We start from the raw sequence: 17,290 nt of genomic DNA on the forward strand, positions 1-17,290 counted from the left end.
AGAGAGAAGGGGGTGCCGCCCAACTCTGCTCCGACAGCCTCCCCGAGTCCCAGCAGCAAGACGGCAACCACGCACCCAACTTCTCCAGCCACAGCTCATGCCGCCGTCGCCAGCGGCGCCGACATGACAAGGCGCTGCATGCCCGCTAGGCCAGGTTTCCCCTCATCCCCAGCCCCGGGGTCGTCGCCCCCGCGCTGCCATCTGAGACCCGGTAGTACCGCCCCTGCTGCAGCGGGAAAGAGAACAAAGAGTCCTGGGGACAGGTACCGTGCAGAGGGCTGGAGAAGGGGCCGGGTCGCGGGGGCAAGGGTATGAGGGAGGACTGCGGACGCCCGCTCTTTCAGTTCCCGCCATCCTCCGCGAGCTCAGGCCTCGGCGTTCCGGGGCCTGGCAAACCCCTGCCCCGCCTCCGCGCGGGGGCTTCTGGGACTTCGAGTTTCCTTTTCTGTAGTTGGGACGCAGTTCTCCGTCTAGTGACCACAGCCTGGGTGGCTACGGAGAACCCGCCTTAGGTAGACCGTGATTTTTGTCCTTCACGATAGCTGGACCCGGGGCCCTACCTGCTTAGTGCATATTTAGGTGTTTTTTTTTTTTGTACGTTGCAGTTCTACTGATCGTAGTAGTTTAACAGTATAAATCTTTTCTAAATTGTGGGTGAAATTATGTACGATGTGACGAGGGAAACCCTTCCACGAATTACTTTATAGTCCAGTGTGCACGATGATTGATACTTATAACATGCAGATTTGGAATGTGATATGTTTTTTTTCCTTCAGTAACTTTCCGCCTCTCTAAGAGGCTAGGTTTTTTGTGAAGATTTTGTGGGAGCTATGTAATAAGATGGGGAGTTTTGACATCCTCTGACAATAAAACATGTTTAAATTCTCTACGCACTTGGTACTGTCTTTTTTATTTTACGTTTTAAAAAGCTTAAATTTATCTTCTAATGTTGTGCTACAGGTCCACAATCCCTTATCTCAATTGTGAAAGCCAAAATGCTATGAAAATCAAAAGTTTTCAGTAAGTTTGGCACCACCTCTGACTTGGCAGCCAAACCTGACTAGAATTAATGGACGGCTGTATATGGGCTTTATCGCATTAACTGGGAGTATTTGTAAGCGATAATGGAGAAATGCTTGTGTGTTTGCTTTTGGGGTGCAGTATCAGACCCCACTGGGGGCTTTATGTAATGCATCCAAGTTACCCCCTTTCTAAAATCCAGTAACTTCAAATTTCAAAAACACATTTGACCCCAAAAGTTTCAGATAAGGGCTTGTGAGCTGTTAAAAATTTTTTAAAGGTAGTTATAAATAATTAATGCCCATTTCTGTGCATATGAAATTAGATAACGGTTCCTACTTGAAAGTTACATTCATGGTTATTTTACAGATTCCTTGTATGTTTTACCCAAACCCATTTTTCCCTCTGGTGTATTACTCGAAAAGGAGCCTGGGATCTAATATTTTAGGAAAGATGTAATGTTAACTTAGTAATTAATGTAAAGGCATATATAGTATTGTTTCAAATTAGCTGCTGCTTAATCCTTTCTCCTCTCTTTCCTCGACCAGTAACGGACGGCATCATCCTTTCCCGATTTGCAGAACCTCTGGCATTTCTTCGTTTATTCTCCTGCGGAATTAATTTTTTATTTTTTATGAAAGCAAATGCATAAATTCTTCTTTAGTCTGTCACTCATATTCATTTCATAACAGTTAGCTTTTCGTCAACATTTCACAAACGTTGTGCACTTTCAGCAAACCATTAAAGGAGGATGTTGGTCTTCTAATGTGACCTGTGAAGCATACAAGGGACATGGATTGTTCAAGTTTTCTCTGAGCATTCCAACCTCATAGTGAATAAATGTTTAGGAAAACTGGTAGTGTATTGCTTCTCTTTCAGTAAAATGAATACATTTTAGCAGAATTTTGCCAGGAAGTTAATTTTTTGCTCTATATATGATGACATTCCTCTTTATGCAGCTGACAAATAACTCTAAATACATCAATCCAAATACAAATTCTGGTAATAATGGTTCACTTTGTGTTACCGTGCAGAAAGGTGCAGAAATCCTTAAAAGTTAAAACAATTTGGTTTTGGTAATTGTTCACATTCTTCCTTTTCTCTTGTGCTTTCCTCAATGTGTTATTTTTGTTATTTTGTTAATATCCTAAGAATTTTTAGGTAAAAGACAAGATTTTGGAACATTAGTTGTGATGACTCATTCTAATTTCTGCTGTTACGTAGATTAACCTCTTAAATTTTAGTATACAAAGAAGGTACTATCAGCTTGGCGTTTGATCCTTTCTGCCTTTTGGTCAGCATGCCCTTCAACTCAGCTCCCTCCCCATCTGGGCCCAATAACTGATACTGCCATGCTACCATCTACTCTTGTTATGAGTCTTTTCAGGTTTTACTCAGTTTTTATAATTTCCATTATTCATTCAGCAAACATCTATTGAGCATTATTTGGTACCAGTCACCGGAGATACCAAGCAATAGGATCAGATCCCCTCATGGAGCAGTAAACTTTTCTTAGGAAGCACACTGTCAATTCCCTGGATCCATACTCCAACAATCTTACATTTTAGTACAATAGATTGTATAAACCTCAGTTGTGCATTTATAAGGTTGCTCCTAAAGGAAATGGTAAATTATATTGAAAATGGAAGTTTTTTATAATCAGCTTAGCAAAGCATTATTGCTATTGTCAGAACTTGATTAAACCAGGTAATGAGATCCAATCTATATTCTATAAATCTAGTATTCTCCCCTTAATCTGAATTATTGAGGTTTTAATGTTTGCTTATGTGATACTATATTAGTTATGCTTTTATTTTCAGGAAGCAGTCAATTATAGATTTCTTCAAACCAGCTTCAAAACAAGGTATGTATACTATTGATGCATTTTTTTACAGGATCTTTCGAAGAGGGAGATGGATTCAATTTTTAAATTTCTCTAAGCTCTTACTTGATTAAGCAGAATGTTCAAATTGAAAAAAAAAAATGAAGATGCAGCGTTTTTAACAAACATAAGTTCTAAACATCATGAAGAAACTTTTTGCTGTTGTTCTTTCTTACACTTAAAATATTCCAGTCAATAATGTTCATATTGTATAGTATTTTAACTTTCTAATACAGTAAAATTTTATAAATAGAGCCATGTGAGTTTACAAGATGTAGTAAAAGGGAGCATTATGAAGTAAGGTTATTAAATACACCATGTTTTAATCCCCCCATAAAATGTGTGTCATCATCTAAATATTGATTTGAAAATTTTTGTGATGACTTAGTATTTTTATTTATATAATTGTACAAAATGTAATAGTTTGTGTTATTTTTAATAACATGCAATTTGTGTTTTAATTGACTATTTAGACAGACATATGTTGGATTCTGCACAAAAATCAGACATCAAATATGGAGGAAGTGGATTGTCCATCACTGGGACAGAGCAGTTTGAAAGGAAACTATCTTCACCAAAAAAATCTAAACCCAAAAGGATGCCATCAGAAAAGAGCACTATTTTAGAGACTTTAATGAAAGGTGTTAAAGAGCACCATAAAGATCGTGGTATGCATGAGTCACGTCGGCCCTGTGTGTCAATAGCCACCAAATATCCAAAGGCAGTTACAAAAGTCTTTGTTCCTCCATACTGCTTGTCAAAGGAGATGAAGGCATTGAAGAAAAAACATCGATCTCCAGAGAGGAGGAAGTCACTGTTCATTCACGAAAATAGCAGGGAGAAGAATGATAGAGATCGAGACAAGACTAATACAGATTCCAAAAAGCAGGCCACAGTGACAGAAACTGACATCTTCAAGAACAGCTCTAGGAGTCTTAGCAGCAGGAGCAGTCTATCCAGGCACCACCCAGGAGAAAGTCCACTGGGGGCTAAATTCCAGTTGTCACTAGCTTCTTATTGCAGAGAAAGAGAACTAAAGAAGTTGAGAAGGGAGCAAATGGAGCAGAGAATCAATTCAGAAAATTCTTTCTCAGAAGCAAGCAACCTTTCCTTAAAATCTTCTAGTATAGAAAGAAAATGTAAATCAAGGCAGGAACAAAGTAAACAGAATGACGTCACACCTGGAAAGAGCAATCTTTCAAACCTGGTATGTGTAATAATTACTGAGTCAGCTTGGCTACTACTTTAATTTAGCATGCTAAATCTAAAAATGTTTAATAACTGTTAACATCATATTGGTATTTTTTGTTAAGGAAATACTGATACACAGTTTGTTAAAACCTAATTTCCTTATGTTTCCTCCGACTGTCCATAGAACTTAGTAGTGTTTCTTACTCTTAATTTTTTCAGACCATGAACAAAGACCTTTCTTAAGAAAGTAAGCATTCTTTTTTTAGGCAAGTACCATCATTTTTAAATTAGGCTGTGCTGAAGGGAGATACTTAAGGAATGGAAAATCTGAAACAGGAGGAAATCTTTTAGAACAGTGGTTCTCAAAATGTGGTCCCTAGACTAACCACATCAGCATCACCTGGGAGCTTAGAAATGCAAAATCTCGGGCTCCACCCGAGACTGACTGAACCAGAAATTGGAGGTAAGACCAGCAATCTGGAATTAAAGCTTCCAGATGATTCTGATGTACTTTAAAGTTTGAGAATCACTGGTTTAGATTATATGTAAGTCCTAAATAATTTTGAGAATGAGTCTTAGACAACTTAGATGATAATACTTAGAAAGCTATGCAAATACATATTAACTTCATCATATTCTCCCTTGAGAATAGACCAAACCTAGATAAACAAAAGCTGATCCTCTCCCCTAGAAAGATAAGTACTCCGTTTCAGAGAACTTCTCTACATATAGAGCCAATAAAGGAAGTTCAGATGTCAAGAAAGGGCTGTGTTGATACAGTGCTACAAGATTTTAAAACCAAATAGACCAAAACAGTAAACCAAACTGACATTTTAGGAGGGAATGGAGAGTGTTGCCATGCATATTGCTAGAAAATGTATTTGTAAACTCTGTGGTTGATTTGCAAGGAGTTTGGTGTCTTTACCAATGAGATTTGCTAATAATCATTATTAACATTTGGTCCATTCTTTTTTTTTTTTTTCTTAAGATTTTATTTATTTGACAGAGTTCACAAGTAGGCAGAGAGGCGGGCAGAGAGTGGGGGGGGGGGGGCAGGCTCCCTGCTAAGCAGAGAGCCTGATGTGGTGCCCCATCCCAGGATGCTGGGCTCATGATCTGAGCTGAAGGCAGAGGCTTTAACCCACTGAGCCACCCAGGTACCCCACATTTGGTCCATTCTTAGAAGATTGCAGTGTTTGATTGTACATCAGTATTTGAACTGAAATATTGAAGAGTTCATTATGTCCATTATTTTTAGAGATTTTATTTATTTGAGAGAGAGAATACAAGCAGGGTGAGGGGGCTAGGCAGACTCCCATCTCAGGGGGGAGCCTGATGCAGGGCTCCATTCCAGGACCTTGAGATCTTGACCTGAGCCAAAGTCAGAGGCTTAACTAACTCAGCCACCAAGACGCTCCTGAGTTATTTTCCTTAATTGGCAAGTATTAGGCTTACTATTTCTTTATCAGAATGATACAGGGTTTTAATACTAATCCTGAGTTAATACAAAGCTCTAAATTTGCCTTATGAAAACTGGCTTTTATTTTTATGACATTTTTACATTTTTATCATACAAATGTCCTTCATTTTTGTAAAAGTTAAGAGTTTAAAGTGTCTTTTTAAAATTTTTTTATTTACTAGAGAGCACAAGCAGAGAGAGGGGCAGAGGAAGAGGGAGAAGCAGATTCTCCACTGAGCAGGGAGCCCCATATGGGACTCGATCTCAGGACCCTGGAATCACCACCTGAGCTGAAGGCAGCTGCTTAACCAACTGAGCCACCCAGGCGCCCCTAAAATGTCTTATTATAAAAGTTTGAATTTACCTCCAAATAAAAGTACTCAATTTATTTATTTTGGTCTAGAAATCCGTGTTTAAATGTTACAAAGAAAAGTTCACATCCGTTACTGGTCCCAATTCCTAATTAATTTTTTCTCATTTTGCTAATAGGAAAATGGACATTTCTCAAGGAAAAGATCCTCTTCTGATTCATGGGAACCCGCTTCAGGTAGAATCAAAATTAATTTATTAATCTTTATATAAAACTGTATCTCAGTGGCATTTTTATAAAGCAGATTTGTTTAAATACACAATTTCCTTCCTAGAGGGAAATTGTAAATGTCTGAGATTAGTTAAGAGTTTGATTAAATTATATTTAAAAAGACTAGTCCCTGAATTAGTATGCATAACCTGTGGTTTTTCTTTACCTTTTTGCCTCTTTCAAGAGTTCCTAGCAGCATGTTTCTCATTTTGGTATTCCATGTTCTGCTCCTGAATCTTGGCTATAGTAAGAAGCATAATCTTATTGGAACTGTGGACTAAGATCTTGGTATTATAGATGCCTTGTATAAGGTTAAAACTGTTACCATCGTTCACAACAACATCCAAATATTTCTAATATTTCAAGTACAAAGATAAACTTTTTAATATGAAATTTCAAGGACACCTACATATATTAATTTGTACTTTTACTATCTATTAGTTGAGGAAATACATAGTAATAAATAGCTACTGTTAATTCAGTTATAATTCTTAAAGTATCTTTATCTTTTCTTAACTAGAAAATAGAACAGTGTAAAAGTCAAACATTGCAGAAATTTTTAATACAAAAAATGAAAGACTTCCAGAAATAACAACTGTTAATAATCTGGTGTAATAGATTTTTTTCTGCCATGATTGCAGACTTTGAAAAATGGATTTTACAAATTCCCATGCTGAGTAAGATAACAGTGAACATAACAATAATAGCTAACATTTACTGAACAGTTACTGTGTGCCATGCCCTGGTCTGTGTGCTTCTAATTCATTTGATCTTCACATCCTCATAAAATCATTAAGAAAAAAGAGAGGTACAGAGAGAGACAGATGTGACTCCTTGTTCTTCAGGTTTCATGTAAAACTGTATTTTTTATATATTTTAGAGGTGTATTGCATTTTGAGCAGGTAATCTCAAGTGTTAATATCAATTTTTAGCCAGGACAGAAACCATAGTTTACCATCGTAAAGAGAGCTTCTAGATACAGGAATGAATTTGAAGTTTTATAAATTTTTTATTTAATTTTTACAGTGTTGATTTTAGTGATTAAATTTTCATTGAATTTTGACATTATGAAGTACAAGAACAATAATTTATCAGCCATGAGATTGTTCTGTACTCACTATATTACACATTTATAGTAAAAAGTGATCAATTTGCAGTGAGGTGAATGGAAGAACAAAATATTTTTAGTGTAAAATATTTTGCTCTTCCCAGTATAAAGGGGTGCTAGTGGTGGTGTTGCCACCAAGCTCTTCAGCTCGCTTTTTCTTTCTCTAGTAATGACTAAGATAAAAATTCTATTCAGTTCATAGATTTGCAGATTTCGTCAGTGGTGACTGTAATGTAGTTTCATTTATACAGTTCCACATACTGCAGTTTTTGAACAGTACTTGAAAAAGATGCTTTCTGGGCACCTGGATGGCTCAGTCAGTTAAGCATCTGCCTTCGGCTCAAGTCATGATCCTGGAGTGCCAGGATCAAGTCTGCACCGGGCTCCGTGCTTAGTGGGGAGTCGGCTTCTCCCCGGACCCTCCCCTTCCTCGTGCTTTCTCTCTCTCAAATAAATAAAACCTTTAAAAAAAAAAAAAAAAGACGCTTTCTTCATGTTTTCATAAGTAGATTTAAGAACCCTCTTATTTATATTTTATTTATAACCTTGATTTATGGTTTTTTTCTAGTATTTTGCATGTTTCATAATCATTTTAACTTATGGTATTGTACTTTTTAATAAATACACATTTATGCTGCATTTCACTGTCAACAGAATATAAAGAACATAAGGGACTTTTTCACTAGATAACCTGAAGAATGCTTATCTTTATCTGATAGCGAATAGATCTTAATAATCCAAATATACTGTCTTGTTCATATTTCTGCTATTATACTTCTCAGTTGTGATGTACATAATAACACACAAGTTAGATTTTAGGAATGTTGATAAAATCCTTTAGCTCTTTAGTCTTCTAGAATCCTGTCCTTGGGCTGCATTCTGAGGTCTAAATTAATCCATCCCTTGTTTATTCTATAATTTATTAGTAACCAATCCCCTATTCATGAACAGTTGTATTTTTACTTTTTTTCTGTTTACAAATTCAGTCTGTCTTGTCTGTTTTATTTATTTTTTTTAAGATTTTATTTATTTATTTGATAGAGATCACAAGTAGGCAGAGAGGCAGGCAGAGAGAAGGGGGGAAGCAGGCTCCCTGCTGAGCAGAGAGCCCAATGTGGGGCTCCATCCCAGGACCCGGAGATCATGACCTAAGACGAAGGCAGAGGCTTAACCCACTGAGCCACCCAGTCACCCCTATTTGTTTTGTATATTAACAGATATTTGAAATGTCCTTAAACAGTCTGCAGTTTGTACAAGCAGTACAAAAAGTATCATGCAGTAAACCCACCGCTTTAGAGAGCTTGCAAAAGGGAAGCTTACTTACAGTACCAGTTCAACCTCCTCTAATTCCAGACGTCAGAAGCTTTTAGTAAGGTGATTTTTCCTAAACTTTGTTCATAAACAGTTTTTCTCTCCTTCTGTTCCAGAATTGAAGACCTGAACAAATCAGAAATTCCTAAACAAATCAGAAATTTCTCATTTCTAGCTATATATAAATTAACTTCTCTAGGAAATGGAACAGAACTCAAGCTGGCAGCTTTGTAGCTATCTTTTTTGAAATCCCAAACTTAAAATAATCAGTGTAAATCCACCCCAAGTCTTTTTCTTAGTTAGTTGCTTTCTCATCATAATGAACCCTTGTCCTTTTTTTACAAGACATTTAACCCCAGCAAAGTGAGTGGATATAGAATGATTTCTTCAGGTAAAGGAAGCTACCTGTAGAAAAATGGAGATAGGGCGCCTGGGTGTTTCAGAGTTGGTTAATAAGCCTCTGCCTTTGGCTCAGGTCATGATCTCAGGGTTCTGGGATCGAGTCCTGCATTGGGCTCTCTGTTCAGCAGTGAGCCTGCTTTCCCTCTCTCTCTGCCTGTCTCTCTGCCTACTTTGATCTCTCTCTGTCAAGTAAGTAAATAAAATCTTTAAAAAGAAAAAAAGAAAAATGGAGATAGAGACATTTGTTTATTGATTTTTTTCATGTTTATAAATGGAATTTTTCAGATTATATACTGATCAAGCTATAAAAAGTTTCTTACCTCTTGAGTTATTTTGTCGTTGTCTTAATCAAATTGTTGAGGATTTGAGGACATATGCCCTTATGCAGGAGAAAATTGATTTGGGGAATACTGTTTATATAAATAGTAATCTTTAATGATTAATGGGTTTTAATTAATGATAACGTCCCATTTTTAAACACATTAAGAAACATTTTTAACCTGGTTAACTCAAATAAATGTGGTTTATTAAAATTCTCTTGGATGGACCCCCTAAACCTAGGTAGCTTAAAACAGTGGAAATATATTTTCTCATGGTTCTAGAAGCTAGAAGTCCAAAATTAAGGTTATCAGCAGAGCAATTCAAGGAGGGAATCCTTCTTTGCCTCTTCTAGCTTTTGGTGTTTGCCTACAATTCTTGGCATTCTTTGACTTTTAGATACATCACTCCTGTCATATGTCACATGGTATCTTTTCCCTGCATGTGTGGTTGGGGTTTTCTTTGTTTTTTTGTTTGTTTGGTTTTTTTTTAAGATTTTTTAAATTTATATTTGAGAGAGAACATACAAGTGGATGGGGGGCAGATGGAGAGAGAGAAGCAGATTTCCCACTGAGCAAGGACCCCAACTTGGGGCTCAATTCCAGGACCCTGAGATGTTGACCTGGGCTGAAGGCAGACGTTTAACCAACTAAGCCACTCAGGCACCCCTTCCCTGTGTGTTTCCACTTCATCTTCCCTCTTCAGTTCTATCTCCATGTCCAAATTTACCCTTTTGAAGGAAGCCAAAGAGGAAGGTACTTAGGTTCAACTAAAATGCCAGCCTGCTCCACTCAGAGAAGTATGTTTTGTGAGAACCAATGGAAAGGAGCTTGGGTTGCTGTAGTACATTCCCTGTAAATTCATGACATGATAGTGTGAAAAAGATAAAAGACTTCAAGACTGCAAATTTCGCCTTCTTCTAAGGACACCAGTCATAACTGGATTAGGACCCACCTTAATGACTTTTATTTTAACTTAACTACCCCTGTAAAGACCTTATTTCTTATTAAAGTCACATTGTGAGATCCTGGGAGTTAAGACTTCAACATATCACCTTTTTATTTATTTATTTTGTAAGATTTTATTTATTTGACAGAAAGACACAGTGAGAGAGGGAACATAAGCAGGGGGAGTGGGAGAGGGAGAAGCAGGCTTCCGGCCGAGCAGGAAGCCTGATGTGGGACTTGATCCTAGGACCCTGGGATCATGACCTGAGCTGAAGGCAGATGCTTAACAACTGAGCCATCCAGGCGCCCCTCAATATATCGTCTTGGGAGCCACAATTCCACCACAACTCATAACATAGCTAATGACTAGAAGGATACACAGGAAGGAATAAACAATTAAACACTGGGGAGAAAGACTTGGGTAGATTTTTATTTTAATTGAGAAAATATGTTTGCCTTCAGCTAGTTATCATATATATATTTTAAGATGCTATAAATTTAGATTAGAAGTATTGCATTTCTGGAATCAGATAGTCCTTGATCTAAGAAAGAATATATCAACTTTGAGGGAATTACCTTCCATGATAATAGATATGCAGCTTTTGTGTTTCAGGGAGCAATACCTTGAATTTTGTTTGGGTAGTAAACTTCTAATAGCTTTAGAATGAAAATGGGCATTGTCATTAGCTTTAAATTTGGACACCAGTATTTTATTAGTTAATAAATAAATAATAGTACTAACTTTTTTTCCTTATGCCACATATATTGAATGATCTCAGCCTAAACTTTTACAATTTAAGCATTTTGTCAGAGTATTCTAGACACTCACTAAACTTTACTACGATAGGAAAATTTACTATTCACTAATCTGGCAAAAATTAAATTTTAGCAGGGTCTAAGCAGAATAAGTTCCCTGACAAAAGAAAAAGGAACTCTATGGACTCAGATCTGAAAAGCACAAGAGAATCTATAATGCCAAAAGTAAAGGAGTCCTTCCTTGAGAAGCGTCCTGACGGACCACATCAGAGAGAGAAGTTTATAAAACATATTGCACTGAAGACGCCCGGGGATGTATTGCGCTTGGAAGATATATCCAAGGAACCCAGTGAAGAAATTGATCGCTCCTCTGGAGGCTTGGCACCTTCAAATTCCGGCCACCATTCTTCCAGGAATAGTGACCAAATCCGTGTGGCAAGTACCAAAGAGACTAAGATTCAGAAACCCCACATATCTTTACCTCAGGAAAAGTCTGCAGTTAAAAAAGCTAGCAACCTTCAGAAAAATAAAACTGCTAGCTCTCTGGCATCAAAGGAGACAAAACTTCTACCTTTACTTTCCCATGTTCCAAGTGCTGGTTCCTCCCGGGTACCATTAAATACTAAAAATTGCACTCTTCCAGTTCCTAAAAAAGAAAAAGAGCGTTCCTCATCTAAAGAATGTTCTGGGCATTCTGCAGAGTCCTCCAGACACAAGGAACACAAAACAAAGACTGATAAAGCTGATTCTAATGTATCTTCAGGGAAAATTTCTGGGGGATCTTTGCGTTCAGAATATGGCACTACTACAAAGTCTCCCCCTCCTGCTTTGGAAGTTGTGCCAGTGCCATGTACCCCAAGCCCTACAGCACCTTCAGATAAAGCCCCTTCAGATAAAGAGAGTACAGGAAATTCCAATGCAGGTAGCAATGCACTGAAAAGAAAACTAAGGGGTGATTTTGATAGTGATGAAGAAAGTTTAGGTTACAACCTAGACAGTGATGAGGAAGAGGAAACATTAAAATCACTGGAAGAAATAATGGCTTTGAACTTCAATCAGACTCCTGCAACTACAGGAAAGCCTCCTGCTTTTTCCAAGGGGCTTAGATCTCAGTCATCAGACTATACAGTAAGTAGTTCTGTGACATTTATCTTTACCTGAAGAGGGAAAATTGGATTGATGAGTGAAAGAGGGATAAATTGCTAGAACTGTTTAAAAACTTAGTATCTGTTATGATTCGTAATTGGACTGCAACTGGTATAGTTCTTGTTTGGTTAATGGGTTTCCCATATCTTTAGTTTTATTACTGTAAATCAGTGGTCTCCAAACTTTTTTGATCACAAACACTTCTATTAGTAAAAAAAATTTTAAGCATGTATTCCAATATATATGTATACTTATAGATTATATACATGTACCACTATACTACTGTGTACTTTCTAAAGCATATGCAAAAACAGAATTTAAAAGGAAGAAGAAAAAAGTATTTTCCTATAGAAGTTATATAGAAGTTACTATAGACTAAGTTCTACTGGAGTTTCTATAGAAGTTCCATATAAATAGAAGTTCTATTATTTTCTTCCTGCACCCCAATGGATCACCTTGCACACCCCCTGCTTTGGAGACCACTGCTGTAAATGAAGGTAGAGTGTAGAAATGTTGTTAATTGTGGTGTGCAATTTTATTTATAAAGTGCTTCATTCTATCTTGGGAATAAGCTGGATTAAATTCTAATATGTCTGTAAAATTTGGTGGGGAAGGTGTTAATGTTCCATGGTAACACCTAAAAATTAGTTTGATTACATTAAAATAGAATTTAAAAATAAAGACATGGTAGCCATGGAGCCCTTGGGTGTTTACAGTCAGTTCCGAAGGCTGACAGGGTTTTAAAATTAGTGCCTTTCCTAATAAATGGTAAAATCAAATTGCCTGCAGTACAAAATACTAGATTTAAAGCATGATGGTGAAAATTCTCTAAGAAAGGTATCCTCCTGGCCTAGGTTTTTGAAATAGAAAATACTCTTTAGTACTCTGAGTAACTTAAAACATCCCAATTCTTGTACTAAGATATGTTATAAAGTATCCCTAAATTTTCTTCTTGTTTTAGGAACGTGTTCATAGTGGTACATATACAAATACTTTAGAACGTCTTGTGAAGGAGATGGAAGACACTCAAAGGTCAGCATCATGACTACCTTGCTAAATTAAACATACTGCTTATTTGTGTGGTGGGTTGGGTTTTTAATTTTCCTTTAAGGATTGTGAGAAATTAGCATGCATTTTATGCCAATACTACTATAATAGTTTTACTATCAACTTTGTTAGAAATAAAGTACTCTTGTTCACAAGGCCGGGTCAGAAGATCAGGTTTTTACGGTTTACTGTATTACTGTAATAATACAAATTCCTTTCTGCTTACCACAAGCCGAATCTAACTGGTAGCTGAAATTCTTGATCAAAAGTATGGGCAGAATTTTCTGTGTGTATTTTTTTATTGTGATAAAATATACAGAATTTAATTTACCATTCTAATCCTTCTTAACTGTGCAATTCACTGGAATTACATCCATTCATGTTGTACGACCGTCAGCACCATCCATCTTCAGAACTTTATTCAGCTTCCCTCACTGAAATTCCGTACTCATTAAATAATAACTGCCCGTCCTCCTCTTCTCCCAGCCCTTGGCAGTGGGGCTGCCTCTATGAAATTAACTGTTCTAGGTACCTCATCTAAATGAAATCATATAGTATTCATTCATTTATATTGGTTTATTTCACTTAGCATGGTGTCTTCAAGGTTTGTCCATTTCGTAGCATGTGTCAGAATTTCCTTTTATTTTTTTTTTAAGATTTTGTTTATTTATTTGACAGATAGAGATCACAAGTAGGCAGAGAGAGGCAGGCAGAGAGGAGGAAGCAGGCTTCCCACTGAGCAGAGAGCCCCATGCAGGGCTCGATCCCAGGACCCTGAGATCATGACCTGAGCTGAAGGCAGAGGCTTAACCCGCTGAGCCACCCAGGTGCTCCAAGATTTTCCTTCCTTCTTGAGGCTGAATAATACTCTAGTATATGTATATACCACATTTTATTTAACCATTTATCCTTTGATGGACACTTGGGTTACTTCTGTTTTTTGGCTGTTGGAAGTATTGCTGCTGTGAACGTGGGTGTACAAGTATCTCTTTAAGTCCCCAATCAGTTCTTAGGGGTTGGGTATATACTCAGAAGTAGAATTGCTGGATCATACAGTGATTCTGTACATAATTTTGAGGAACTGCTATACTGTTTTCCATAGTGGCTGCACCATTTTACATTCCCATGAGCAGTGCACAAGGATTCCAGTTTTTCCACATCCTCACCAACACTTGATATTTTCTGGTTTTTTGATGATAGCCATCCTAACGAGTATGAAGGGGTACCTCATTGTGGTTTTCATTTTCACTTTAAACTAATAACTAATGATGTTGAGCATCTTTTCATGTCCTTATTGGCCATTTTTGTAGCTTCTTTGGAGAAATGTCTGTTCAGCTCCTTTGCCCATTTTTTAAAAGATTTTATTGCTTTATTTGAGAGAGAGAGAGTACAAGAGAGGGAGGGGGCACAGAAGAAGGAGAAGCAGACTCCCTGCTGAGCAGGGAGCCTGATGTGGGGCTCAATCCCAGGACCCCAGGATCATGACCCACAGCCAAAGACAGACATAATCAACTAAGCCATATAGGTGCCCCTTGCCCATTTTTTAATTGAGTTGTTTGCGGGTTTTTTGTTTGCATATAATTTTTTTTAAACATTCTTATGTATTCCAACACATAGTTTTTTCTATATCAAGTTACTCTTTTTTTTTTTTTTAAGATTTTATTTATTTATTTGACAGAGAGAGAAGGAAGCAGGCTCCCTGCTGAGCAGAGAGCCCTACATGGGGCTCAATCCCAGAACCTTGAGACCATGACCTGAGCCGAAGGCAGAGACCACCCCAGGGACCCCTATATCAAGTTACTCTTTTTTTTTTTTTTTTTTAAAGATTTTATTTATTTACTTGAGAGAGAGAGAGTGAGAGAGAGCATGAACGAGGAGAAGGTCAGAGAGAGAAGCAGACTCCCCATGGAGCTGGGAGTCCGATGCGGGACTCGATCCCGGGACTCCAGGATCATGACCTGAGCCGAAGGCAGTCGTCCAACCAACTGAGCCACCCAGGCGTCCCTATCAAGTTACTCTTAACGAAGAAGTTTAAAATTGTGTTTCTCTTTCAGTCTCTGGCTCTCTCTGTCTCTCTCTCTCTCTCTCACACAAACACACACAGAGAAATCAAAAAGTTTGAGGATCATAATGGACCTCATAAAATTTGTGTCATTCATTGTAAACTGCTTTTGCTAATGAGGGGGAAAGTATCTTCCTTATTTAAGGAATATCCTCAAAACTAGCCCACAGAACTTTACTTAAAAGCTCAACTGACTTGGGGCTCCAGGGTGGCTCAGTTGGTTAAGTGTCTGTCTTTGGCTTAGATCATGATCTCAGGGTCCTGGGATTGGATCTGCCCCCACGTTGGGCTCCTCTGAGCAGGGAGTCTCCTGGTCCCTTTCCCTCTGCCAGTCCCCCTGCTTGTGCTCTCTCTCCCTCAAATAAGTAATAAAATCTTTTAAAAAGGGTGGGCATCTGGGTGGCTCAGTGGGTTAAAGCCTCTGCCTTCGTTTGGCTCAGGTCATGATCTCAGGGTCCTGGGATTGAGCCCCGCGTCGGGCTCTCTGCTCGGTGGGGGGCCTGCTTCCTCCTCTCTCTCTCTCTGCCTGCCTCTCTGCCTACTTGTGATTTCTGTCTGTCAAATAAGTAAATAAAATCTTTAAAAAAAAAAAACCCTCAACTGACTTGAAGTTGGTACATATGTGTCTCAAACTTGATAGATGAGTTAGCTAACCATAGGAGATACAATTAGTCAGAAGTGCTCACCTTTCTAAAGTTAGAGAAATTGTCTCTATTGTAAAATTCTTTAAACATTTCATGAATTTATGTGATTTGTAATGTCAGATCTGAAGTTGTTTATTTGAAATGAACATTGCACAGACCAGAGGTAGAGGTGCTAGTTTGATCTGATTATTGATTCTTTTCTGTATTGGTAGAGCAGTACATTTACTTGTCACTTACTGTTGTATTATACTCATCTACTGTGGGGCTGGAGCTAGGAATAAGGTTAGAAAAACTTAATCTTGGCAAGCAGTGTAAGCAAGGACTCCAGAGCTAGATTCTCTAGCTTTGAATCCCAGCTCCTTGTATTGGGAGCTTGAGCAAGTTAGCATTCCTGATGTCTGTTTCCTCATGTGTAAAATGGGTAATAATAAACTACCACATGGGGTTCTCGTGAGGGTTGAAATATTTAATACATAAAGTTCTCAGTATAGTGCCTGTCCCTTAGTAAGGGCTCAGTGTTAGGTACTGTGATGATAATGATGATGACAATGATAATGACTACTGCTGCTAGAAAGCCTAATTAACATTATCAGTTTGTTGGTCTACTTGAAGTCAAATGAGCATTAAAGATTCAAGGGGATAATCAAATTATTTGCCATTTTTCCTTCCCCTTTCTCTAAATGATTTGGATTCATTATTGAAGTCCTAGCTATAAAGAAATATTCAAGTCTTCTGTGTGAAGGAACACTATTCTAATATCATACTGGTAGCTGGGTAAAAAACCTGTTATACATCATGGTGTTTGGAAAGATATAATTTGGGGCACCTGGGTGGCTCAGTGGGTTAAAGCCTCTGCCTTCAGCTCAGATCATGGTCTCAGGGTCCTGGGATCAAGCCCCGCATAGGGCTCTCTGCTCAGTGGGGAGCCTGCTTCCTCCTCTGTCTCTGCCTGCCTCTGTCTACTTGTGATCTCTGTCTGTCAAATAAATAAATAATTAATTTTTTAAAAAAAGAAATATAATTTGACCTTTAGTACAACAAAATTTGTCCTATAACAAGGTACTTATTAATAATAAGAGGTTGGGTTCGGCGGGGGTTGTTTTGGTTTTTTTGGTGCTGCTTTTAGACAAACTAAAGATTGTTTTTAGAGTAAACCATTTTTTGCAATATTCTTTCAATTCTCAGGCTAGATGAACTGCAGAAGCAACTACAGGAAGACATAAGGCAGGGCCGAGGCATTAAATCCCCCATCAGAATTGGAGATCAAGACAGTACAGATGATGAGGATGGCCTCTTAGAAGAGCACAGGTATAGCATTTTTCATAATGTATATCCTACTAAGTTTATATATCTTAATTTTGTTCTTGTGAAGTAAATGAACCACTGATGGTTATGTTCTTAATGAGTAATCTATGAT

The 17,290-nt window shown here is 37.8% G+C and overlaps 1 protein-coding gene across 3 annotated transcripts in view; it reads left to right on the plus strand.

Annotated features, from left to right (window-relative positions):
- Positions 1-28: 28 nt before the first annotated feature.
- SLF2 (SMC5-SMC6 complex localization factor 2) overlaps positions 29-17,290 on the plus strand; it is a 48,042-nt gene continuing 30,780 nt past the window's right edge. The window contains exons 1-7 of one of the 3 annotated variants that reach the window (XM_059398366.1): positions 29-263; positions 2,841-2,884; positions 3,376-4,109; positions 6,042-6,099; positions 11,108-12,102; positions 13,082-13,152; positions 17,059-17,181. In XM_059398366.1, the coding sequence (XP_059254349.1) occupies positions 124-263; positions 2,841-2,884; positions 3,376-4,109; positions 6,042-6,099; positions 11,108-12,102; positions 13,082-13,152; positions 17,059-17,181 (2,165 nt within the window). In that variant the 5' untranslated portion in view covers positions 29-123. Of the gene's footprint in view, positions 264-2,840; positions 2,885-3,375; positions 4,110-6,041; positions 6,100-11,107; positions 12,103-12,570; positions 12,618-13,081; positions 13,153-17,058; positions 17,182-17,290 lie in introns of those variants that run through there. The other 2 variants (XM_059398368.1, XM_059398369.1) reach the window with 2 other exon arrangements.

This window comes from Mustela nigripes, chromosome 4 (assembly GCF_022355385.1).
Source record: "Mustela nigripes isolate SB6536 chromosome 4, MUSNIG.SB6536, whole genome shotgun sequence".
NCBI lineage: Eukaryota > Metazoa > Chordata > Mammalia > Carnivora > Mustelidae > Mustela > Mustela nigripes.